General features: G+C 38.7%; 1 protein-coding gene and 1 pseudogene across 1 annotated transcript in view; both read right to left on the minus strand.

Moving 5' to 3' along the window:
• SLC25A46 (solute carrier family 25 member 46) overlaps positions 1–26,256 on the minus strand; it is a 35,776-nt gene extending 9,520 nt beyond the window's left edge. Inside the window, exons 1-5 of the mRNA XM_027869206.1 lie at positions 25,838–26,256; positions 22,390–22,432; positions 20,909–20,966; positions 19,269–19,346; positions 18,697–18,797 (exon numbers count right to left, since the gene is read on the minus strand). Of these exons, the coding sequence (XP_027725007.1) occupies positions 18,697–18,797; positions 19,269–19,346; positions 20,909–20,966; positions 22,390–22,432; positions 25,838–26,120 (563 nt within the window). The 5' untranslated portion in view covers positions 26,121–26,256. The remainder of the gene's footprint in view (positions 1–18,696; positions 18,798–19,268; positions 19,347–20,908; positions 20,967–22,389; positions 22,433–25,837) is intronic.
• LOC114048329 lies at positions 1,093–1,704 on the minus strand (annotated as a pseudogene).
• Positions 26,257–27,508: the final 1,252 nt, after the last annotated feature.

A 27,508-nucleotide genomic window follows, 5' to 3' on the forward strand; every position in this document is an offset into this window, starting at 1 on the left:
CTTTATTATAGTAATGAAAATGCTGAGAGAGGAAAGATAAAGGGTGAAGTAGGAAAGTGAGAAGTGGAAAAAAAAGAAGGAAATGGAGGAGGGGAGGAAGGGCAAAAAGGGAAAGGGAAAAGAAAATATAGAAAGGTGAATAGGAAAAATTAATAAAAGTAAGAAGACAAAGAGAAGATCTGAAAGGAAAAACAATGAGGAAAAACAGAGAGCACAAAAAGAGAATGTGGAGAAGAAAAAAATAAATAACTCTAATCTATTTACCTCAGCCCTATCCTGTATTCCTGTGTCTAGCTTGGTAATCTACAACCATGGTTAGTCATACACACCACTGACATCTCCATTCCTGAGAATTACTGTTTAAGTCACAAAAATCTATTGACTGGGTCCACAACAAATTCAACTAGGACCTCACAAATGCATGGTGTTTTTTTTTATGTCAATTTGTTTAGTCATTTATATATAATCTGTACATCTCACTTTTATTACATATAATTTGAATTCAAATTTTTTCATGTAAAATTAAAGTTTCAACTAGTAGAATGGCCTCATTTTGCTACTTTTTTTAAATAATAAAAGACTTCTGAGATTTTAAGACAATTAAAAAAACACCCTCATTCACTGACAGTAATGGTGCTAAGAGAAATGATATTCTGAGCTGATTATGGTTAAGTCTTAACTGATGGATAACATGAAGATCATGATCCCCAAAAAGCCATCCTTTCTATAAGAGAAGTTCCTTATACAAGAAATAAATTATTTAGTCTGTCATCATTATAGTGGGCAGTAAAACTATCACCAAGAAAGACAGTGAAGACTGAGAAATCATCATGACATAAAACTATAACCCTTACTTATGCTGCTGCTACTACGAAATTAGTACATTGGGTTCATTTTTTCTTTGCACAAAACACTGATTTTTCTAATATTTAACTTTAAAAAGGTCTTATGGGTTTGTTAACTCTTGGAGCACTGGTATCTCAAGTCTGCCAAACAAAGGTCTAATTAAGAGAATGTCTTTGTCCACAGTGCCCTCAGGGCTAAAGTGCATGACTTTTCTGTGGCCTGGCACACAGCTCTTCCTATTCCACTTTATGAAACTTTTCTTTTGGTTTCTTACAGTTTTTCTGTGAGTCTATTCTCTGTTTCTTCCATTTTTTCCCCCTATGCTAAGCAACTTTGTTTCCTCCATTCTGTCCTGCAAGTACCTACAAGTACTCTAACTGGAGGTGGCATTAACATGTAGATACAGGTATGAAGATACCTGACAGTAATGGATATTCTTTCTAAAGTCACAGTGTATCAGGCAGTGTTGCAATCTAAAAGATAGCATATGCAGGTAGTAAATTTCCACTTTGGAAATTTTTCAAAAGGTCCACTATGCTGTCAGGTAACCCAATGAGTTCCAGAAAAGGAACAACATTCACTCCTTTTAATAACACAGCCCTCTCTCTCTGAAGAAGTTTCATCTTTTTACTGTTTATGGTAAGAAAAATCTATCAGCTTCCTTTCCTTTGAGATATGTTGTGAAAAAGATACAGTAGGCAACGGTTTTGAGGACACCAAAACAATCTTGGGCCAAACATTACATAAGACTGGACATCCTTTTATGCTTTGAGACTGCCCAATGTAACCAGCCCTACGTGAGATCATCTATGTCCTATCTACCAATCGAGACACAGTCCATTTTAAATTCCACTGCATTTTGATGAATGGTGGTTGTTGATTCCTACACATCAGCATGTTTTAGGAGAAAATCATTAATCAGAAGCAAGAAAAACCTGGACAGGAGACACTACACTTTCAGCCAGGAATCTGTCTGAGGTGAGGGTACCTTGCTTAGACAGCTAACACTGTCAACTTCTAGAGTTTTAGAATGATAATCATAGCCATGGGTACTGTACCAGGTCAGTGGTTCTCACAGTGAAATCAGCAGATACTGGTGGTTCAGAGGATATTGGGTCCATGGCCACAGGCACTGATAAGGCAGATTTTCCTGTACTGCTGGCTTGGAGTAATTACTGACAGTAAATGATTTCCCCATATTGTCTCCTTTGAAGCCAGTGTGGCCAGGCTTTCCCTCACCCTCTCAGGTCCCTGGCAGCCTCAGCAATCATTTGCCCTCTTCAGCCAACTCGGATCACACAGGAGGTACTTGTGACTGCCAGGTGCCCAGTTCAGAACCTCCGCTGGCAATGCCAAATGTTTGAGGATCGTTCATTCATATCTAAATGACTCTCTATCACTTTCTTTCTCTTATGTCTCCAAATCCCTTCCCTTTCCTCAGCAAATGACTGGGCCCTCCTGCCTATTATCTTACCGAGAATGTTGAGGTAAGTATGAGTTCCCTCATCTTCCTGTATCTCTACTTGTCCTCTCAAGGTTAAGAAGATTTGCCACTACCAAAGTAGTGGCAAAGTACTTTCTATTCTAAAAAGCACTTTCCTTTGACTTTGTCTGCACCTCAGATTAACCTACCCATCTCCTCCCCTTCCCTGTGAAATGACTAGAAAGAATGGTCTATACTTGTTGACCTCAACTTCCTCATTACTCTTTCTTTTCTCAACACCTTGCCACTGGACTTCTTTTCTCACCTCTAATGGAACTGCTCTCTACAAGTCTATAAGTTACCTGTTTTCTAGATCCAATAGTTTCTTCTTTGACTTCATTATCCTTGTCCTTTCTATAACACAGTTGATAAGCATTCCTTTATTTTTTATATTTTCTCCTTAGCACCCAGGACAATACCACCTTCAGGTCCTCTTCCTACCTGTATGAATGTTCTATTGGTGGTTCATTCTCAATTTCCCAGCCTCTAAATATAGATTATTCCCTAAGGTACTTTCTTTGGTCCCCCTTCTTTTCCTCATCTTCCTTAGTGATCTCATCCACTTCCTTGGCTTCAGATATCATTTCTATGCCTCCTAAATATCATATTTCCAACTGCTCAGTAAAATCTCAGATCTTTTCCTTCAGCATGAATGAAATGGAACTGTTCTTACTTCTGAACACCTATAGCTCCTCCTAACTCCACTATTTCTGTCAATGACACCACTAATCTTCCAGTCATTGAGGCTCAAAACCCAACAGTCATCTTTAAATCTTGTGCCCCTATCACTTCCCTACTCAAAAGTCTTCAGTGTCATCCTATTTTCCATAAGATAAAATACCAACTTATTTGATATTTAAGGCCTTCTATAATCTGGTTTTAACCTACCTCTCCAGCCTTATTCTAACGTCCTACCTTCACAATCTACGTTCTAGCTTGTTCCTCCAATCTTGCCCCACACTCTCCATTCCCTCATTCCTGGAGTAAATTCCCTACACGTTTCTGCTGAAATCCTTCTCTACCTTCAAAACCTAGCTTAGGTACCACCTTGGTCACAAAACCTTTCCTGATTATCTACCCCCTCAAATTTCTTGTAACACTCTGTCTAGACCTTTCCTGGGCATTTATTACATTTTACTCTGTATTACATTTATTTGTACATGTTTCATTCCCTATCTACTACCATCCCTTATTCATTAGACTATAATCTCTCTGAAGGTAGGGACTGTCATTAAAAAAAAATCCTTTATATTCATATATTTATATACAAATAGCACAATATCATGTATATAAGAGGAACTTTCTGGGGGCAGAGAGGTCCAGAAATTCCCTCCAATGAGGCCAACTGGCAACTTAAAGTTAAGAGAGAAATGGTTTGTCCATAGTCAGAAAGCTAGTCTGCGTCAGAGCCAGTATTTAAACCCATGTTTCCCTGATTCCAAAGCTGACCCTCCATCATCATTCTTCCTCTCAAACACTCAATAACTGTTTGAAATGAATTTAAAGAGAAAAGAAAAAAGAAAGAAAAAGGGATAGAAACAAATGGAAAGGAAAATCAAAAAGGAGGTAAGTGAGGCAAGGCTAATGAAACTTAAAATACTTGCCATATTGCCTGATCTCTATGACTCCTTATTTTATATATAAGAATATAATTTTGCTTCTCAGAATTTTGTAATTGCAGGTGCTATCCCTTTCTAATTCTGAGGAATGTAAATGGACTTGCTACTGAATATAAACATGCATAAACACATGCATATATTACATGCACATAATAACATACATATATGGAATCTGAGTTAGCATTTCATATGTAAAATTCCAGAGGAAGGTAGAAAGAGGGGGCATAAGTATCTCTGTTAAGTTGCTTTGATCCCTCACTTGAGAGAATAACTCAAAGCCATTCTCCTGGCACTTGCCAGATAATTGAAATGTATCTTGTAAGTGTTAACTGTCCCTGTCTTTTTGTTCCCACTCCTAAATTCAGCATAAAAGGTTTTTCCTTTTTGCCCAATAATAACTTAAGAAAGAAGAAGTATCCATCTGGGGACCTGACATTATAAATAAGATCTTCCTCCTCCCCCTTTAAAATAGCACATCAAATCAAATTTTGGAACAGCAGAGCCAATGAAAGGTTGGAGTGAGACATTTTTCCAGCCCAAGAAAAACTTAAGAGGTTGGAAGAAGTCTGTGACATTGGGGTGGAGGCTAGCCCAGAATCCATGTGGCAGCAACACTAGCTGTGGGCCTTGGAGGTCGCAGCAGCAACAATAGCTTCAGCAGCTCTCAAACCAGTGGGAAGACTGGGCAACTGGTCAGAAAGAGACTACAGGGGACCCCTATGCCAGCACTGTGTGTAGGACAGGGCATTGCTTGGTAACTCAATTGCCTATACTCACTTCTGGGTCACAGTTTCAGGGCAGAGAATGCTTATAGTCACAAGTGAACAGGAGCCTTGAGGAACAGTATAGCTACTGGTCACAAAGAAGCAGGGGCCCTGATTGATTTCAGTCACAAGGGAGTAGGGGTCCTGAGGAGCAGTATATAAGGGAACAGTGACTATACCTCTTCTGAGGTTTGATATCCCACTTTTAGGTCATAGCCATAAAACTTTCTGTGTATTATGGGTCTGTGCCTGGGAATTGAAATTCCTGATCCAGTCCAGGGGTAATTGCAACAGAGCTTCTGGCTTAGCCCTGGTGTGCCCAGGACAATACAATCTATAATCTTTCTCTATAGTCAGAATGACACAGTTCTGATTTCAGAGGACCAGGAGGGTCCATCCCTGTTCCACAGTTCCTGCCTGGTCATTTACCTATGGATTTAATTCTTGATCTTAGGCTAGGAAAACGAGAAAAAAAAAAGTGTTTTTTTCCTTGGATATTCTTATCACTACTTGGTCTGGTGCTCCTCTTAAGATCTATATTTGAATAGCTGTGGGACAGAGCTCAATTACAATGCTTCCCCTTACTCTACTATCTTCGCTGGTCTCTTAATATTTTTTTTTCCAATGATGCTATTTGACAACTCATGAAATACCACAGTCTCCAAAGAATTAAAGTTGAGAGTCATGGCACAATGGAGAAATTCATGGCAGGCATAAACAGAGCATTGCATATTACCAATGAAGCATTAACCTAGAGAAATGACATAAAGGCTGCCATCAGAGAGATGTATGACCAAAAAAGAACAGCTGATCATAAGGTCAGAGTAAGGAACAACTAATGAACATCCTATATGCTATATTTGTATTTATGTAATATCAAGATTTCTAGAAGAAGTCCCATAGCTTGATGGATGGAATCCCCTAGAGAGGACTTCCAGGATGTGAACAAGAGTTATTCAGGATGAGAAAGTATGAATGGATTGTCATCTGTATTTTTAGAAGTAATGTCTACATTTATTGAAGTACTTAAGTTTGATATGAAGATTAAATTAAAATAAAATGTTTAAGAAAATGAGAATTTCTCAATTTCAGAGAAAAATGCTTTCAACAAAAGATAATCATTTTAACTGGGAAATTTCAATAATGATTTATGCATAGAACCATAGAATGGTGGAGTAGGAATGGACCTTGAAAGTCATCTAATCAAATCCCATAATTTTAAAGATGAATAAAGATAAGACCAGCTTAATAAAGTAACTTATTTAAGGTCACATAAATAATCAGTTGGTGGAAGAATTAGAATGCAAACATTCTAATGTACTATACAGCCTTCAAACCCTTCAAGGTCAAATAATGAAAGGGCAAAGGTAATATAATGATGATGATTTGGGATAGAACCAAATTATACAAAACCTTAGAAATGGCTCATCCTTTCCTTCTTCCCACAGCTACTGCAGTCACCACTTTGCTCGTTGCAGCTCAGAGATAGGGAATAGTTAGGATTACTTATAAAGAGAACCTAAGATGCCATTCCAGTTAAAGATCCTGCCATAGGAAGTAGTCAGTTTTCCCTTCACTAGGAAGGGAAGCTAAGAAACATGGAGTCTGCCCAAAAGAACTTTCCTTCATCGTGGCTAGCTTGAATTTTAAAAAGATTTTTTTTAAAGTCTTTTTAAAACCACATTGAAAATCAATCTCCAGGGCAGGTTGGTAGCACAGTGGGTAGAGCACTGGTCCTGGAGTCAGGAGGACCTGCATTAAAATTAGATCTCAGACACTTAACACTTACTAGCTGTGTGATCCTGGGCAAGTCACTCAATCCCGAGAAAGAAAGAAAAGAAAGAGGGAGAGAGGGAGAGAGGGAGAGAGGGGGAGAGAGAGAGAGAGGAAGGAAGGAAGGAAGGAAGGAAAGAAAATCAATCTCACCAAAGGACGAAAATTATCTCAGCTTTGAACTTTTTTTTTCCATTTTATCGACTTGAAAGCATGCCCATTGACCTAGCAAACACAATTTGCTAATGATTAGAGCAGCAAGGGAGGCACAGAAGTTTAATCTAAGGGTTAGGAGAAGGGAATTTTAGAGATAAATAATATATCTTGAAAGAAAACAAAAGAGAAGAGCAAATATATGGGTTCCCTGCAAACACATAGCTAAATGTTCCCAGAGGGATAGAGAGAATCCTATCAAGTAATAATCCCTCATTCCACAACTAAAAGATGTTAGGCCATCTTCAGGTGTAAGATAAGTAATGACATCCTATTTGAGAGCCTTCATGGAAGGAAACATCATGGTATGGAATAAAAGTATTAATAAGCAGCTGATGCTTAGCAAAATGAAATAACAGATTTGGAAGGGAACTCATAAGTCATCTAGTCCATCTCTTACCAAAGTTTGTATTCTTCCATAATATTCTGAACAAGAAAATATCTTAGTTCTAATTAAGTAGCTGCTATGATAGGCTCAGACTTTGGCTTTCTTATCTTCTTTCTAAATACATTCTTCCAATGTCACCCTTGCAGGAACTTCTAGGGTTGGAGCCAAGATGGTAAATCAGAAGAAGCACTACAGCCAAGCTTTCCCAATACTTCCCGCCAAATGACTTCAAAATAATGCCTCAAATGGAATTCTGGAGCAGCCAAGACAACATATGTCAGGGTGAAACATTCTTCTAGTCAAAGACAATTTAGGAGGTTGAAAGGAGAGATCTATGACACAGAGGTAGAGGCTGGTACAGAGCCCAAGTGCAACACCATGGTGGGACTTGGTGGTGGAAAAAACAGCAGCAACAGTTTTGGGAGCACTCACGTTAGAGATAGTAAGATGACTGGGCAATTGGTCAGAAAAATATTACAGGGGCCCCCTGTGCTAGCAATGGGCATAGGACCAGACAATGTTTGGCAATTTCACTGCCTGTGGCCACTTCTGGGTCACAGTTCAAAGGGGAAAAGGAGCACTTTTGGACATGAGAGAGGGCAGGGGCCCTAAGGAGTAGTCTCTTGCTATTCCAAGGAACAGGGGCCTGAGTGACACAGGGACCCTGGGGAGTAGAATTACTTCTGGTCCCAAGAGATGAGAGGTCCTAAGGAGTCCTTCCTGGGTAAGGATCAGAGCTCAGACCAGAAGAGCAGTGACCACACCTCTCCAAAGATCATACAAAAGCACCAAAAATTTCCAAACTCTCAGAATTTGCTCTGAAAACAGTAGTGTGAAAAAGACTGAAGCTTTGGTCAATGCCTCTCCCCCCAATGCCAAGAAGGGAACCCAACTTTAACATAAGAGTTGAAAGTCAAGAAAAAGACTGAAAAAATAAGCAAACAACAAAAAAAAAAGAACCTGGCCATAAAAAACTGCTAAAGAGACAGGGAAGATCAAGACACAAACTCAGAGGAAGACAATGATGTCAAAACAGCTACAAGCAAAGCCTCAAAGAAAAAAACCAAAAACCGTTAATTGGACACATGCCCAACAAGAATTGCTGGAAGAACCAAACAAGTATTTTAAAAATCAAGTAAGAGTGGTAGAGGAAAAACGGGTAAAGAAATGAGAGCGAGGGAAGAAAATTATGAAAAGAGAATTAAAAACTTGGTAAAAGAGGCACAAAAAATATTAAACAAAATAACATCTTAAAAAAAAATTTGGACAGAATTAGAACAGATTGGTAAAAGGTTACAAAACTTCACTGATGAAAATAATTCCTTAAAAAGAAGAAATGGTCATACGGAAAAAAGAGGTACAAAAGCTCACTGAAGAAAATAATTCCTTAAAAATTAGAATTGTGCTAATGGAAGCTAATGACTTCCTAAGACATCAAGAAACAATAAAACAAAATCAAAAGAATTAAAAAATAGAAGAAAATGTGAACTATTTCATTGGAAAAAACAGCTGACTTGGAAAATAGATTGAGGAGAGATAATTTAAGAATTATTGGACTACATGAAAGCTATGATCAAAAAAAGCACCTAGACATCACATTTCAAGAAATTATGAAGGAAAACTATCCTGATATCCTTGACCCTGAGGACAAGACAGAAACTGAAAGAATCTACCAATCACCACCTGAAAAAGATATCAGCGTGAAACCTCCCAGGAATAGTACAAATTCCAGAGCTTCCAAGTTAAGAAGAAAATACTGAAAGCAGCCATAAAGAAACCATCCAAATACCATGAAGCCACAGTGAGCCTCACATAAGATTTAGCAACTACTGTGCTAGAGTATAGAGTGTGTTTAGGGAAGACTAGTCCCTCTAGTGTGAGGGATGATAAGTATTTTTCAGGGCTGCTTTTCACCGTTGGTATCCACCTAATCAACCCAATTCTCACCTGTTGCTCTAAGAAACTGTAGCATGCACAGTGGCCAAACCCTTGTAAACTGTTTCAGCAGATGGGCTCAACCAGGTTGAGAGTAACCAAGGAGTCTCAAACCCTTCAGAGTTAGAGGGGTGTCTACGCCAAGTATGTAAAGACTTCCTGTGGTAGAATGGGTGATTGAGAACAATTTGTTCCAACAGCCATGAAGGTGACTGAAGCAGTCACTGTGGAGAGCTCAGAGCTTGGTTAGGCATCAAAGATGCCATCTACTGCATTCGGAGCCATCCCCAGTCATCTTGACTTTATCTTACCACTGGACTTTGATGACAGGCAGATGACTTCACACAATTCTGCCTCATTTAAATTCAATTTATGTGCAAATCAAAAGATATCACCCATACTATTTTTACATATCACAAAGTCCTGTGACAACAGGCAAGTGACAAAGCAGATGTGGATACACTGGGAGCTGTATCACAACCCTGCACACAAGCAGCCCAGGGTATAGGGTCATCTTCTTGATGGAAGCAGCAGTGGGATTCAGCAGTCCCCTGGGTATCTGAGCAGCCTTTTTGAACAAATCACACTGCTCACTTCCTGGCATAAGGAAGGGCTAGAAAATGTGCCCTAAAAATTGTCTGCTTTATCCAACTCTGACCTGCTTACTGTGGCCATATAGGGATCCCACTCTGTGGCTGAAACACAAAACTTCTGCTAAGTTGATTCCACTCACCATCAATACATGGAAAATGTGCACACTTATGGACAATATAAAATCCAGTGGACCTGAAAGACGAACAGCTCTTGTTGTGAGAGAACTTAGCAGGTATCAAATCCAAACGGCAGTCCTGATTGAAACAAGGCTGATAAACGAAGGCTGGCTTGCTAAAGCTGGAGCTGGACTGTGTTTTTTCTGTAGTGGCTTCAGTGAAGGGAAGCACCATGAAGCTGGCATAGGTTTTGCAATCAAAACTAATCTAATAAACAAATTTGTATGCCTCCCAAAAAGAGCAAATGACAGGCTCATGACAACGTGATTGCCACTTGCAGGAAAGTGCCATGCCACCATCATCAGTACATATACTCCCACCATGACGAATCCTCATGAGGTCAAAGAAAAATTTTATGAAGACCTGGAGACCCTTATCATCAATATGCTGAAAGAGGACAAGGCTTATAACTATAATTCTGGGCAGCTTTCAGAGATTTGGTGCACCTAACTGCATTTACTCACCTGGGTCAGAACACTTGCAAACATCAAGCAGGATAGTTCGTCTGTCTCTAAGAAGGCAATGTTTAACTCCATCAAAAGTAAAAAAAAGTAAAAAAAAGTAAGGCAAGTAAAGCTTAGAAAGATGATTCTTGGCTCAGTAAGAATGTAGATGAAATTTAGTTTTACATTGATAGTAACATCCAAAGTGCTTTTATGATGCCCAGAGACTACTTACGGGCCAAAGTCTTTTGGTGCATCTCAACTACTCAGTGCTAATGGAGCCACATTGATTAGTGATAAGGACATGATCATAGAGAGACTGGCTGAAGAGTTCCATAGTGTTTTCAACAGACCATCATCAATCAATGCTGAAGCCACTGACTGTTTACCTGAGGTTGAAGTCAATCCCTCCCTAGCTGAAGTTCCAAATGAAGAAGAGGTTTTGAATGCCATTAGGCTCCTCTCATGTGGCAAAGCGCTTGGTGTGGATTCTCCAACTGAGACTTACAAGACAGGGGACCATTGCTCATATAAAAGCTGACTGAATTTTTCTGGGTTATGTGTTAAGAGGAGGTTATTCCCCAAGAGTTCAAGGATGCTTCCATTTTCCAGCTCTATAAAGGAAAAGGAAATACATTGTCCTGTGACAACCGGGGATGGGGAAGATGGGGAGATATATCTCTCTTCATCACTGCTGGCAAGATTCTTGCCAGAGTCCTCCTTAAAAGGCTAATCCTTCACCTGACAGATAGTCATATACCTGATAGTACAGCTTCAGAAAGGGCCAAAGAATGGTTGATATGGTGTTTGCTGCCTGAGAGCTCCAGGAGAAAGGCCAGGAACAGAACAGAAGTCTGTACACAATATTCATCAATCTGACCAAGGCCTTTGATACTGTCAGTTGGGAGGGCTTATGGAAAATTATATCTAAATTTGGTTGCCCAGAGAAGTTCATCAGTATTATTTGTCAATTTCATGACAGCATGCTTGCACGGGTTCTTCATAATGAACAATGCTGCTGCACTTTCCCAGTCACCAACAGAGTGAAGCAAGGCTGTGTGTGCTTGCTCCTACGCTTTTTAGCATGATGTTTTCAGCAATATTGTCAGTTGCATTCAACAAGGACATCAAGGTCAGCTACTGCACTGATGGTAGATTATTTAACTTGAAAAGGCTACAAGTCAAGACTTAGGTGGAGGGAGAGTTAGTGCATGATTTTTTTGTTCCCAGATGATTGTGCACTCAATGCAACCTCTGAAGCTGAGGAGCAATGAAGTATGGATTGATTCTCTGCTGCTTGCACTATATTTGGCCTAATAATTAACATCAAGAAAACACAGGTTCTCCACCAGCCAGCATCATACTATCTATACATGGAGTCATCAGTTACTGCAAATGGATAAATTTTTAATACTGTGTCTAAGTTCATTTACCTTGGCAGTATACTTTCCAGGGATGTCCACATATATGATGAGGTTGATATATACATTGCAAGAGGTAGCTCAGTGTTTGGAAGGCTCCAAAGGAAAATGTGGGAAAGAAGGGTTATTAGATTGCCTACCAAACTGAAGGTCTGCAGAGCCATTGTGCTGATCTCACTGTTGTATGCCTGTGAAACCTGGACAGCATACTGAAATGCTTCCATTTGAATTGTGTTAGGAAGATTCTAAAGATCACCTGGCAAAATTAGGTACCAGACACTGAGGTCCTTTCTCAATCTCAACTACCAAACATTCAAACTCTACTGCAGAGAGCACAACTCTGATGGGCTGGCCATGTTGTTTCAATGGCAAATGTACATTTGCCTAAAAGATTATTTAATGGAGAACTACACAATGAAGTTGCTCACATGGTGGTCAGAAGAAGTAATACAATGACAGTCTCAAGGTTTTTCTGAAGAACTTTGGAAACGATTGCATGATATATGAGACACTAGCAAAGGACCAACTAGCATGGCGTGCCAGTATCAAGGGAGGTGTCGCGCTCTATGAGCAAAGCAGAACTGTAGTAGCTCAAAAGAAACATGAGATGTGCAAATTTAGAGATAGCTATATTCCCAATGTTCATGTGGACTATTTGTGCCCAACCTGTGGGAGAGCCTTTTGAGCTTGTATTGGTCGAATCAGCCTTAGTCGGACATACTATCCCTTGACTCCAACATAGTGATGTCACTTCGGTCCTCTTTTGAGAATGAAGGACAACAACCAACCATGTTAAAGGAACAGAGTACTTGCAATGTGATATTCTGGAAGGCAAAGGAGCTAGGATTACAATCAAGAACAACCTACCCAGCAAAACTAAGTATACTCTTTAAGGGGGGAAAAATGGATATTTAATGAAATAGAGGACTTTAAAGCATTCTCGATGAAAAGACCAGAGTTGAACAGAAAATATGACTTTCAAATACAAGACTCAAGAGAAGCATAAAAAGGAAAACATGAAAGAGAAATCCCAAGGGACTCAATAAAGTCAAACTGTTTACATTCCTATATGGGAAGATTACACACGTGACTCTTAAGAACTTTATCATTATAAGGACACTTAATATGGCAGTTAGAAGGACTCAACATAGAAGGCACAGGATTGGGTCAATTATGTTGGGATTATCTAAAAATAAATGGATAGGTAAGAAGGAAGTATGCATTGGGAGAAGGGGGAAGGGAGAGGAAGAACAGGGAAAATTATTGCATATAAAAGACGTATACAAAGAGCTTTTACAGTAGACAGGAAAATGGGGGGGCAGGGGTAGGGAGGCAATGCTTGAACCTCATTTCCATTTGAATTGATTCCAAATGGGAGGAATAGGGGCAGCTAGGTGGCACAGTGGATAGAGCACCAGCCCTGAAGTCAGGAGGACCTGAGTTCAAATCCAGCCTCAGGCCAAACACTTGACATGTACTAGCTGTGTGACCTTGGGCAAGTCACTTAACCCAGATTGCCTCACTAAAAAAAAAAAATTTTAAAAAAAAAGTAGTTAGCTAATTATTTGGGGCAGCTAGGTGATGCAGTAGATAGAGCACCAGCCCTGAAGTCAGGAGGACCTAAGTTCAAATCTGGCCTCAGACCAAACACTTGACACTTACTAGCTGTGTGACCCTGGGCAAGTCACTTAACCCCAACTGCCTAAGCAAAAAAAAAAAAACAAAAAAAAACAAAATGGGAAGAATAGCTCATCTTACCCAAGAAGTAGGGCAGTTAAGTAGGAAGTGAAGGGGATAAGAGGACAGGGTAGAAGTGATAAGAGGGAGGGCAGATAAAGAAGGCAGTACTTAGAATCAATGAATACTTTTTCATCAAACCATTAAATTTATTACAACGTTGCTACCCCCCCCACACACAATATTTCCACATAAAAAATTTCAAGGAAGCTTTGCATTCACAAGCAAGTGAATTAAAACAACAATGCACTTAAATACGAAAATAAATACTACATGATGTCCCTTGTCTAAGAATATTACAAAATATTTTTCTTCAATGGAATTAACTACTACATTTATCCAAACAGAAGACTTAAGTATCCATTTTCTTGGCCAAGATACAAAATGAATTATAAAAACCATAGCTGTGTGGTTGTGTTCAGCTGTTTCAGTCCAATATGACTCTTCATGACCCCATTTGGGGGTCTTCTTGGCAAAGATACTGGAGTGGATTGCCATTTCCTTCTCCAGCTCATTTTACAGATGAGGAAACTGAAGCAAACAGGGCTAAGTGACCTGCCCAATGTCATACAGCTAGTAAGTATCTGAGAATGAATTTGAACTCAGGTCTTCCTGACTCCAGGGCCAAAACTCTATCCACTCTGCCAACCGGCTGCCCATCTGTGTGTATAGACATACAAAATATTTAACCATTACTAATATGTACAAAGCACTTTGCTAAGTAGGAAGGGAATATAAGGAAGAATAAAACATAGTCTGATCTGTCAAAGAGCTTCCTATCTATAAGAAGAAAGAGATTCAGGCAATTAACTCTCATACTGTGAAAGTACATAAGAGAACAACAAAGTATTAGGAAAATTCAGGAGAAAAATAATCTCTGCCTCCTTCATCCGTTACTTAAATAAGATCATAGCCTATACATGGATGAAAACTAATCTACTGAGCCTGGAGACTAAAAACTCAGATTGGAAGGTTAATAAGAACTTTATTAAAAAATGTATCTTCTCTATTCAATCAGCTTACCAATTCTTTTTTTTGTGTGTGTGAGGCAATTGGGGTTAAGTGACTTGCCCAGAGTCACACAGCTAGTGTCAAGTGTCTGAGGCTGGATTTGAACTCAGGTCCTTCTGACTCAAGGGTTGGTGCTCTACCCACTGTACCACCTAGCTGCACCCAAGTCTTTTCTTGTATTCTGTCCTTTTAAATTCAATACTACTACTCTGAAACGTATATTTATTAATCTATTTCTCCTTTGTGGCTGCACCTTGAGGGCAAAGGAAATGTTTTATATTTGGAGGATATTTCCCACAGCACATATGCTAAGCCCTTTATAGACAGTCATAAATATTTATTATTTTCCAAATTATATTATGTTTTCAAAGTTTCTATCCTTCTGACTAAACTTCTGAGAGTATTTAGCTATAAGTATTAATTTATTTTCTTTCAATGTAATAATATTCAAAAAAGAAGGGTAAGTGTGAATGAGTCAAGAATACATTTTCATTTTTAAGTATGCATATTCTAATAAAAATATTTGCTAGCCCAAAATTTACAAGTTAAAATTTAAGTGCATAAACTTTAAATCTTTTTTTATATGACTATATTTAAGAGAATTTTAGGATCATAAGCTGAGGAGACTGGGACAGGACCTGAAACTGTGATTTCAATGGTACGCAGAAATCTTGGGAGAGAAAACTCCCTCTACCATTTTGGTTTGCTTTAGAAAGCATGTGAAACTTTAAAAAACGGTATTTTTCAGAGGCAGAATTTGAAGCTATGATTTAATAATCTTTTTAAGTTCCTTTCCATTTATAAGGGATAGGGATAAGAACTAGATCTGTTATTTCATTAACATAGGGAGCTCCTTGATAAGGAAATTCTTTTTACTAATCCCAAATTCATACCCTCCCTGAAACTTACAGTCTTAAAGAACTGCCTGGGAGGGCGGAGCCACGATGGCAGAGGGAAAGCAGTGACTTGCTAGAGCTCTCCCCCAAACCCCTCCAAATACCTACAAAAATGGCTCTAAACAAATTCTAAAGCAGCAGAACCCACAAAAAAAGAGTAAAACAAATTTCCAGCCCAAGACAACCCTGGATGGCTGATCGAAAGGTATGTCGAGCCGGGCTGGGAGAGGAGCAGTTTGGCGTGGGCGCGCAGACCGCAGCAAACCTAGAACAGGCCTCAGAGGACTGAATCACGGGCAGCTATGACGGTTTCCAGACTTCTCAACTCCTGAATGCCAAAGACAACTTAAAAGGTCAGTGGGAAAAGTCTGTTACTACAGTGAGAGAAGAATCTAGATCTCAGCCGCCCCAAGGGCAGCGGGTGGCTTCTGAGCTTCTGGCCCACAGACTGAGGGGGAATCGAGTGGCTGATCAGAGGGGGATTGCAAGGATCTCTTTGCCAGGGCTGAGGCAGGAATCTCTTGCTTTGCCCTGCTTGGATCTGGGTCACAGTTCTGAGGGGCGGTCCTTGGGTGACTAGGAGCGCTGGTGTGGTAGAGCTTGTTGTGGCTATGGAGAGGAAATACCTCGCCCCTTATCATAGCACCTTGGAAGAACTGACACTTTTCAGGTCCCTAGAAGTATCTCTGAAAACAGCTGTACAAACCCCCAAAGCTTGGGACAGTACATTCTCCACATTGGAAACAGACTCTTACCTGAACAAAGAGTTTAAAACTTAAGTAATTGGTTGGGATCATGAGCAAACAGAGTTAAAAAACTCAGACTATAGAATCTTACTTTGGTGACAAAGAAGATCAAAACATACAACCAGAAGAAGAAAACAAAGTCAAAGCTCCTACATTCAAAACTTCCAAGAAAAATATGAATTAGTCCCAGGCCTTGGAAGAGCTCAAAAAGGATTCTGAGAAGCAAGTAAGAGAAGTAGAGGAAAAACTGGGAAGAGAAATGAGAGTGATGCAAGAAAATCATGAAAAGCAAGTTAACAGCTTGCTAAAGGAGACCCCAAAAAATACTGAAGAAAATAACACCTTAAAAAATAGCCTAACCCAAATGGCAAAAGAGGTCCAAAAAGCCAATGAAGAGAAGAATGCCCTAAAGAGCAAAATCAGACAAATGGAAAAGGAAGTCCAAAAGATTACTGAAGAAAATACTTCCTTAAAAATTAGACTAGAGCAATTGGAAGCTAGTGACTTTATGAGAAATCAAGACACTGTAAAACAAATCCAAAAGAATGAAAAATTAGAAAACAATGTGAAATATCTCATTAGAAAAACAACTGACCTGGAAAATAGATCCAAGAGAGATAATTTAAAAATTATTGGACTATCTGAAAGCCATGATCAAAAAAAAGAGCCTAGACATCATCTTCGAAGAAATTATCAAGGAAAACTGCCCTGATATTTTAGAACCAGAGAGCAAAACAGAAATTGAAAGAATCCACCAATCTCCTCCTGAAAGAGATCCCAAAGGAAAACTCCTAGGAATACTGCAGCCAAATTCCAGAGTTCCCAGGTCAAGGAGAAAATATTACAAGCAGCTAGAAAGAAACAATTCAAGTATTGTGGAAACACAATCAGGATAACACAAGATTCAGCTGCTTCTACATTAAGGGACCACAGGGCATGGAATATAATATTCTGGAGGGCAAAGGAAATAGGATTACAACCAAGAATCACCAACCCAGTAAAACTGAGTATAATTCTTCAGGGGAAAAAATGGCCATTCAGTGAAATAGAGGACTTTCAAGCATTCTTGATGAAAAGGCCAGAGCTGAATAGAAAATTTGACTTTCCAATACAAGACTCAAGTGGAACATGAAGAGATAAACAGAAAAGAGAAATCCTAAGAGACTTATTAAGGTTGAACTGTTTACATTCCTGCAAGGAAAGATGATATTTGTAACTCATGAGACCTTTGTCAGTATTAGGGTAGTTGGAGGGAAAAAATTATATGTATGTACATACATATAGATAGATAGATAGATACATAGATAGATACATAGACAGACAGATGGATGGATGGATGGATGGATAGATGGAAGGCACAGGGTGAGTTGAAGATGAAGGGGTCATATCTGGAGAATAAAATTAAGGGGTGAGAGAAGATTATATTAGAAGAAGGAAAAAGGGAAAGGTAGAACGGGGTAAATTATCTCACAAAAAAAAATCGAAAAGAAAAGGCTCTTACAGTGGAGGGGAACTGGGGGAAGGTAAGAGGAAATGAGTGAATCTTATTCTCATAGGATTTGACTTAAGGAGGGTATAACATACACACTCAATTGGGTATGGAAATCTGTCTTACCTTACAGGAAAATAGGAGGGGAAGGGGACAAGAGAGTAGGGGGATGATAGAGAGGAGGGCAGATTGGGAAACGGGGTAATAAGAAGCAAATGCTTCTGAGGAGGGACAGGGTCAAAAGAAAGAAGAGAATAAATGGGGGGGTGGGATAGGATTAAGGGAAATAGAGTTAGTTTTTCACAGCATGTCTACTATGGAAGTGTTTTGCATAACTGCACATGTATAGCCAATATTGAGTTGCTTGCCTTTTCAATGAGGGTGGGTGGGGAGGGAGGAAGGGAGAAAATTTGGAACCCAAAATTTAAAAAACACATGTTTTAAAAAAAAATGTTTTCACATGCAACTGGGAAATAAGAAATACAGGAAATGGGGTACAGAAATCTATCCTGCCCTACAGGAAAATAGAAAGGGAAGGGGGGGGAAAGATAGCAGGGAAAGCAGACTAGGGAAAGGGGTATTCAGAATGCATGCCATCTTGGGGTGGGGGGGAGGGGCGAGATGGGGTGAAAATTTGGAATTCAAAATCTTGTGGAAGTAAATGTTGAAAACTAAAAATAAAAAAATTTAATTTAATTAAAAAAAAAAAAAAAGAACTGCCTGGGGGTAGCTAGGTGGTGCAGTGTATAGAGCACTGGCCCTCAAGTCAGGAGGACCTGAGTTCAAATCCGGCCTCAGACCAAACACTTGACACTTACTAGCTGTGTGACCCTGGCCAAGTCACTTAACTCCAAAAAAAAAAAAAAAAAAAAAAAGAATTGCCTAGAGCACTAAGAGGTTGTAACTTGCCCAAGGTCACAAAGCCAGTATATATCAGACAAAGGACTTGAACTAGGTCTTCCTGGCTTTGAGACTGGCTCTCTATCCACTATACCATAGCTACTTCCCCAGTTCAAAACAATTCAATTAATTCTATCATTCATTGGACTATACTATTACAGACAAATTTCTTTTTAGCGATTTCTTACTAGATATCAGATTCAAGACAGACACTTAAAATTTTTTTTTCCCTTACATTTCACTATAGATTTTAAAAGGATACCTTGGCAAAGGTGTGAATTCACTGATAATTCCTTCAGCTCCAAGTGTGATGCCCTGAACAATAAATGTGCTTCCCATTCCTTTCCAAAGGGCTCTTGGACCCTAAAATGAAAAAAAAAAAAAGGTATACCCATTAAAGTCTACATAATATGGACAAATTCTTAATTATATTGTAATAGTTATTGATGCTTTCCCAGAGAAAATCTTAATAGAGGGTCTTGACTTAATTTCTTTTCATACTCTTAGGTATTAAATTCAGTAAGAATTAATTAAGCATCTACTATGTGCCTGGAACTCTGCTAGGAATTGAGAATACAAAAACATAATCAAAACAGCCCTCAAGGAGCCTATGTTACATTCTTACAGATAAGTAGTTTGAATTAGGGTCATGAAGAACATGCCAATTAAACAAGAATACATATATTTCAAACTTTCTCATTTTAAAAAAACTCTTTTCTTTATTGTCCATCTAAATAGACAAGAACGGTTCTTTTTAAAATTAAGGTAAATTAGTATACATAATACAACTTCAACTTTTAAAAATGTATCAAACCTGTAGACTGACATTCTCACCTGGGTTTTGTTGAAACTGTACATGATATTGATGACTGTAAATGGAGTGAGGTGATAATGTCGAGCATGATAATTAACCTGTTAGGAAGATTTTTAAGTCATTGTTATAAGTGTATTACAAATTTCATTTTCCCTTAAATACATGTAAATAAACCAATGGAATCTTAAATGTATCAACACATTTCTATCTTAGGGAATATATAAATATATTTGGAAAGCAATAATTTTATTTTTAAAAAATCAGGAAGTAATTAAAATTCATTTAAACTTTATTTTTACAATAGTAAAATATGTTTGTTACATAGTTATATGAAAAGACTCCTAGTCAACCTAAGTTCCTAAAATATTGATATTCTAAGTTCAATTCATTCTCAGAGAATCTATACATGGGTACCTTATATGAGGAAAGAGTCATTAATGTGCATGAGTTCCCCTAAAAGAACTTAAAAATTCACTATTGAAAACAGATTAAGCCCTAAAATGCCAAGTCTTCCTTTTCTACCAAGATCACAACCTTTGCATTTATTTTACCCTAGTCTTAAAAAGATCCTTTCTATCTTAATCCTTTTTTCATATAAGGTTTCAGAGATGATTCTCCTCAAACTCCTCAGTGGGGCAGCCACATAAATTGAAGACATTACAGACAGTCAAAATAGTCCATGAGCTATCTATCAGATAGTTGCAAAAAGGCAACCACTTCTATGGTTCCTCTCCAGGGATCTGTCTCTAGTACAGAGGACATTACAGAAGCAAGGAACTTTGCTAATCATCATCACTGCTTCCAGGAATTAGAAGATGAGAGGAAGAAAGTAAAAAAGGGCTAACTAGGTAACAGGGATGCATGCTGTGACTGCACCAAAACATTATTGAAGATGAGACCATATTTATAGTCAGAATATTTTTAAAAATGCATTTTCCTTTAAATAAATGTAGGTAAATCCACAAAACTTGAAATACATTAAGAACTACATTTTGAAAAGCACTCTTTATTTTAAAACATTTGTTTTAAGCAAATTCAAAAGCAAAAGTAAGTCTTGATTTCTGTTGTGAAGTATGAGGAGCCCATTTCTAATCCATTTGGACAATTCGCTCTATCTCTAAGGTTCCTATAGTTCCAAAATTATATGCATTTATGATTCTAAGATGAAAAAGCTAGTGAAAAAATATTACAGAAGACAATGATGACTTTAGAGTTTTGGTCCTATCATGTGACTTATCACAAAATAATAATAGTCTTTAAAGGTATACTAAAACAATGACTTGCAGTGACTTCATTGATAAACAACACACAGAAAAAAAGACAGTAGAGTGAGTCAAAGAAAATGAGTTCTGATCCTGACTCTGCCATTTATCAACCATGTGACTTAAGGAACGTTATTTAAACTCTGTCCTTTGTTTCCTATTCTTCAAAATGAAGAGATTGGACTAGAATGTTAAAGTTCCTTGCAGCTCTCAAATTCTGAGATCCTAAATATTAGCACAGATTTTAGAAAAAAATCACTTGAAATAAGAGAGGAAAGATTTATTGCCTGCTTTATCAAAGGTCATCACAAATCTTGGAAGCCTCACCTTCATCATTACCTGTACCAAGTAAGCATTTAATTAAAATTTTCAAAAGGTAACTGAAATTATGCAATTACCTGACATTGGCGACGGAGAACAATGCAAGGATGGGCCAAAACATTTTCTGTAAACAAACTACAAAAATAATTTTCATTTGTGTAAATACTCCAAAATCTATCTTTCTAAAGAATCATAGGTTTACAACATACAATTCTAAAATTGTTGATATATATTTACTATAAAAAAGATCTCGACTACACATAAAAATATACTTCAAAAGCAATGTACTATTACTAACAAAAATCACATAACTGAGCTGGAGCTATGTAACTGAAACAATACATACTACTCATTTATGAAGAACAAATCCCTAATGGTGAACGTGGGCTAAGCAATGTAAATCCTTTCTCTTAAACATCCACTTTCATTTCTCTAAATCTTTATTAGTATATACTGTAGAGTCAGAATATGTACCCCAAAAGTTCTCCTCTGATTCCTCATCATGTTATGAAGGTGAAACTGGATTCAAGAAATAACATAGTTAAGTATGGGGAGGTGCATATAAATGATGGCCATAGGTGATACGTTTTGAGGCCAAAGAAACTCTTAAATTGCAGAAGGTTATCACAACAGAGAAAGGAATTCCCACATCAAAAAAATCCCATACAGGCTCCTGAAGTATTGAAGTAAGCATTACAAAATGATAACAAAGATAAGCAAAAATAAATTTGGTATTTTGCTCTTTACTGAATTTGATGGAAATGTGAAGAAATGTCCACAGCTAAGCTGATGCCCAATTAAAAACTACTAGCAAATACAAGACGATGTCATAGTTAAAATCTTCAAAACAATAAAATCATACACTCTATTAAATGTACTCTACAAATATATTCTACTCACTGTAGATTATAATGTTTATAAATCTCAGGTTAATTCTAAATAAAACCCAGACTTTCTAGTGCTTAATCTTTCTTTCTAATATCAGGGGCAAAACCACAAAATTACTTTTTTAATTTTAGAAGTAAATCAGCCCAGGGGTTCTCAGCATAGGATAAATCTCAAGATGTTAATGAAATTTGAAAAGAAAAAAAAATTATATCTTTATTTCAATAGATCTTGTTTCCTTTGTAATCCCACATATTTTAATTTATGCATTTAAAAACAATATTTTGAGAAGGGGTCCATAGTTTTCATCAAACTGCTAATGGGGTCCCTGACCCAAAAAGTTGAGATCCATTGATCTAACCTGTCTTCCTCTGATCACAAACTCAGAATCCTGATTCTTACTGACCAAGACAATTATCACCTATTCAATCAATTTCTTCATCTTAGACACTACTCATTTTCTTTTCTTTTTTTTTGGGGGGGGGGTGAGGCAATCAGGGTTAAGTGACTTGCCCAGGGTCACACAGCTAGTAAGTGTCAAGTGTCTGAGGCCTGGATTTGAACTCAGGTCCTCCGGACTCCAAGGCTGGAGCTCTTTCCATTGCACCACCTAGCTGCCCCGCACTACTCATTTTCTAATTAAGTTAAAGCATATATCACATAAAACTAGTACCTTGCAAGTCCAATACCAAATCCAGCAAATCTATTCAACTGTTCTGAAAGAGAAGAAATAAGATTATATATCATTTATAGTTGGGTAAACTGCAGCAACTTAAGACTAATTTCTATTTTTAGAACGTTCATATTAATGATGAATTTGTACTGGAAACCCTGAAGTATTCCATGACTCCTGGTTACTCATGAATACATTTTCTCCTGCACAGGATAAAGATGGATACACAATTACAATTTAATGGTACCATTAAAATGTTAAGCAATTAATCCTGGGGAGTGAGGGAGGAATCACATATAAGTCCCTACAAGACTTTTTCTAGTAACCATGTAAGGGGGGAAATTTCTTACTTTTCTTCTCTGTCCTTCCTCCTCCACCCCCCCCCCCCCAAATCCATTTGTTTTGAGTGCTTAATTCACTCACTGGCCTAGGCTTAAGTGTCATTAGTGCCTTTTGAATAATAAACTCAATAGAAAAGTGTCCAGTTAGAAGTAGTCATGCATAGATGACAAAAATGGAAGGAACCTTTCTCTGTATCTACAGCCAGCAGAAAACAATGTTATGGTCAGGTATCATGAACCGAAAAGTTTACACTTCAGGTGACATTTTAATAAGAGACAAAAAGGGAGATCTGTCTTTGACCATGCTTTTACTCTATCTCCTTGCTTCTAAGTAAGCAATGATCTTGCTCTTTTCACCTTTAAAAGAATCTAAAGTGTATTAGTATGTGTCCAGGGGAGCGGAGAAGAAACTATTTGGTTAGCAGAATGTTTAATAATTGCTTCATTCATGCATGCATTCACACCAGCCTCAAAAAGTATAAGACTAGATGCAAAGTTTCTTTCATTCTCTTATAGTTCTCCTCACCCTCTCCCTCATTTTGTGTGAAATATCTTCTCTACTCTGGCCAGAAAAATTAGTATCCAGGAAAGACTGCAGTGCAAAAAAAGGGGGTGGGGGAATATTCAATAAAGCTTAAGAAACAAAAAAACAAAAACTACTACTTTATTCTCTCTTTTGCAAGAAATTTCATATCCAAAGAGATTCTCTGAGGTCAAACTAGATCGCAAATTGAGAGCAGTAGCAGTTATCTTATTCAACTTTGTAGACCCAACAATGCTTAATGCATATAGGGTAGGTACTGAATAAAATATTAACTAAATTGAATTGAATTGCTTGTTGTATACACTATACCATTACCTACTAGCCCCTGTCATTGCCACAATAGCTTCATACACTATTTTCAGTGTAAGAAATTGACTTAGTTAAGATAAGCTTCTACCCTCATTCTAACAATACTAATTATTTCGAATTTTTTAAAAAAGTATATGTATCTTCAAAATAAGAACAGTTAAAGAGATCTAACAATAACTATATAAATGGTTAATTCTTAGTGACTGACCAGGCTGGGATTATCATTTTAAATATGAAAGGGATTTCAGTTCATCTAGTTAAGCAACTTCATTTTATACATGAGGAATCTGAGATCCAGAAAAATTAAGTGACTTGCCCAAATTCACATATGTAAATGGCACAACTGAGACTGGAAACCAGGCCCCCTTAATTTCAAATCCAGGGCTCTTTAAACTGCACCACAAATGTTTTCTAGTACAGCAAATAAGTACTTTAAACACATAGAAATGACAATAATGTGTTGAAACAAATTTTCATCTCTGGCTTATAAATTTCAGTATCTTGTAATCATTATATATTTATATATGTATTTAGCACAGTATCTTAGTATCAGGCACATCGTAGGCCTTAATAAATGCTTGTGTGTTTGTGTGTGTATACATGGGGGAAAACTGTTATCTATGAGACAGTAGCACTATAAAACTTCGAAAGACCACAAAAGGAAGTCCTTTACCTTTACTTGAATAGGAATTCCCTCTGTAACATAATAGACAAACATATGACTTCCCTGAAGAGAAATCCACTACCTCTCAAGGCAACTCATTCTACTTTTGGATACCTTACATTGTTAAGTTTTCCTTTACAGTGAGCCAAAACTTGATTGTCTCAGTTGCCACCAGCTGCTCTTATCTTTGACCTCTGGGACCAATCAAATCCCTTTCACTCAATAATCTTCCCAATAATTGAAGGCAGCCATTAAGCAATATTCCCAGTTCCTCCCAGAGATCCAAACATGGCATTGCTAGCCAGTTCTCTCACCATCCAGGTTGCCTTCTTCTACACATATTCTACTTTGTCTATGTAGTTTCTAAAATGTAATATCCAGAATTGAACACAGTTCTGTAGATGTGGCCTAACTAGGGTCTACCATGTTCAGGACACTATGCCTTTCAATGCAGCTTAATATCAAATTAATTTTTTGGCTGCCATTTATATTAACTGACATATTTTTAGCCCACTAAAACTCCTTAATTTTTCTCACTTATAGTTATTACTGTAACTATAGCTAAAGCAAACCTTTCAAACAACAATAAAATATTTTCACATTACAAAACTTTGGAGCCACACAACTCCAAATTTGGAATCAGCTCTGGTGTGGGGATGTTATTTATAACCTCAAATAGATACATTCTGGCATTTAGTTGTATAGCTTTTTACCATTATCATAAAGGCAAATGAGTTTTTCAATTTAAGCTGAAATTATAAAAATATATTTAAAAAAGCACCATAATGAGCTTTAAAGATTTTGTTTACTGAGCAGCAAGTCCAAATATCAGTTTCATGTTCACCTGAAGATGTTTCTACTTCTAACAGGGATGGAAATTCTATAAAAGCTGAGAGCTCAAGATGAAGATGAACATTAAAAAAAAAAAAACCTACTCTGAAGAAGCAAAGGAGAGCACTTAAAAATGTCTTTGAATTTGAAACTAATAGTGGCTCCAAAATAAACACTTTAAGACCAACCTTCCCCACAATTAATACAAATTGTTGAATAAAATTGTTAAATAAAAAATGAAGAATCACAGAGATATCTGATGCCCATGTTATTACTATTGAAACTTAAAGTGAAAATAATTGAGTCCATAATACACAAAGCTGGGAAAGAGCAGATATTATTGACATTTTAAAAATTAAGAGTTTTGGAGAATTCCCAAGATCACGTGGTGGGGCGTGTTTAAAAGAACATGTTAGTCTTTTGACACCCTACTTAAAACAATTTTCATTTTAAGTATCACCAAATTGATTTCCTAGGACTTTAATATACCCCAAATTTCAGATGGGGCTTCTCATCTTGGAGGCTTCGATGGGGAAAGAAGAAAACGATGAGAGTATGAAGGACCTGGGATGGGGTTTGAAAGGCCTGGGGAAAAAAAACAAACCATCAAGAAAGGCAAACCCAGGGGAAGGGCTAACAGCCACCTGTGTTTTTTTTTTTTTTTTTAAAGCAGCAGAAAAACCGAAGGTCCCGGTTCCTCCTCCCTCCGCACACCCCGCCCAGCGCCACTTTGAGAGCCTGTCACCGCCCTGCCCTCACCGCTGCTAGCCCCGGGCCCGCTGCTGCAGCTGCCGGGGTAGGGCTCCTCGCCGGCCCCCCCGAGCGGGGTGGGGGCTGCTCCCGGGCCGTAATGGGGGGTCTTCTCCCCCCAGTGCAGGTTGCGGCTGCCAGGGATGTCGGGCGGCGTGGTCACCCAGTGGCTCAGGTCGGAGGTGGAGCTGAAGGACCTTGCAGGGAAACTGTTGCCCCCAGGATCTTCCCGGATGCCGCCCCCACCCCTGTAGCCCAAGCCATCGAAGCCGTCCGGACGCCGCGGATGCATCGATTTCGACGAGGAAAGTCTGAGCCACTAAGTGCCAGAGGGCACGTCCACCATGAGAGGAGGCCCTCCCGCTACGACCACCGCCGCTTTCTCCTCTGCGTCCAGAGATTCTGACAACCGGAAGTCACTCGGTGCTCCCGGAAGAGGAAATCCCGGAACATTGACCCAGCTCCTTCCGCTATCCGTTGCGGCGTCGGTTGCTGGGGTGACGTAGGTATAGCGTGGGTGTATCCGAAATGGAGTCTAGAGTCCAGAGGGCTTGTAAATGTGGTGGTTTAAAAGAAGGAAGTGTGGCGGAGGTGGGAGGGAGGAAATGGGTTTAAGCAGTGTACCCCCGAAGGGAGGAATCTCTAGGGAACGGGAAAAACGGCCCAAGTGGTGCCTCGGCCTTTGTCTTCGAAGGCTACCTCGGGCCGGAGTGCGTATGCGACACTGGTGGTGTCGGGCAGGGCCACACCGGGAGGGCGCCCCCCCCACGCTGCTGGGGACTTGGGGGCCCTTCTTTCCCGTCATCTCCTGGGGTGCCTCCGTAGTCGCTGAGGTTTGGCCTTAACAGCAGCGGGGGGAGGGGGTTTCCTCCAGTTGTGCCCCAAATAACAGGTTGGGTTTTGAGGTGATTTGTTTTGGTCGTCTTCGATCTCCAAAATACCGCCATGCTGCTGCTCCCCATCCTTCTGCGAAGGCGAGATCAGCCGGAGGAAGGCAAAGACGTGGGGCCAATTCAAGTTAGGGGAAAAAATCAAACTTTCCCCAGGGACTCTGAAACTGGGTGCCACCATGGAGCAAGTAAGGGCAATTTAGGGGCGTATTTACACCTTGCACTAGAAATAGAGCACTACTTAATCCAGACTAATTAAACCTAAACGTAGGCCATTATACAAATACTAAGGTTACCTGTTTTCATTACGTCCCAGGATTACTGGCGCAAAGTCGTACTTTCTGAACCTGAGCTTGCTTTCCATCTGTTCTTGACTCTCTTCTCGTGGCACCCCCTGCTCAAGATTCTGAGTGTTTTCATAATAGAACATCGAGTCCTCCTTGGTTCTTACCTATCTACCGTTACTGGTCTTAATTTAAAATGGTAAGCAACTAGTCAGTCAATAAACATTTATAAAAGCAACTTTGTGCCAAGCACTCTGATGAACACTGGGTATACAAAAAGAGGCAAAAGACAATCCATGCCCTCAAGGAGCTCACAGCTTAACAGGGAAGACAAAAAGCAAACATGTACAAACAAGCTATATGCAAGATAAATAGGAAATAAAAGAGAGAAGGGGCTAGGATTAAGAGCAGCTAGGTGTCTAAGTGGATGGAGAACTGGGCTTGGAATCAGGAAGACTCCTTTTTCTGAGTTCAAATTCAGCCTCAGACTCTGACCCTGGGCAAGT

Source organism: Vombatus ursinus, unplaced genomic scaffold (assembly GCF_900497805.2).
Source record: "Vombatus ursinus unplaced genomic scaffold, bare-nosed wombat genome assembly UNPS02014792.1, whole genome shotgun sequence".
Classification (NCBI taxonomy): Eukaryota; Metazoa; Chordata; class Mammalia; order Diprotodontia; family Vombatidae; genus Vombatus; species Vombatus ursinus.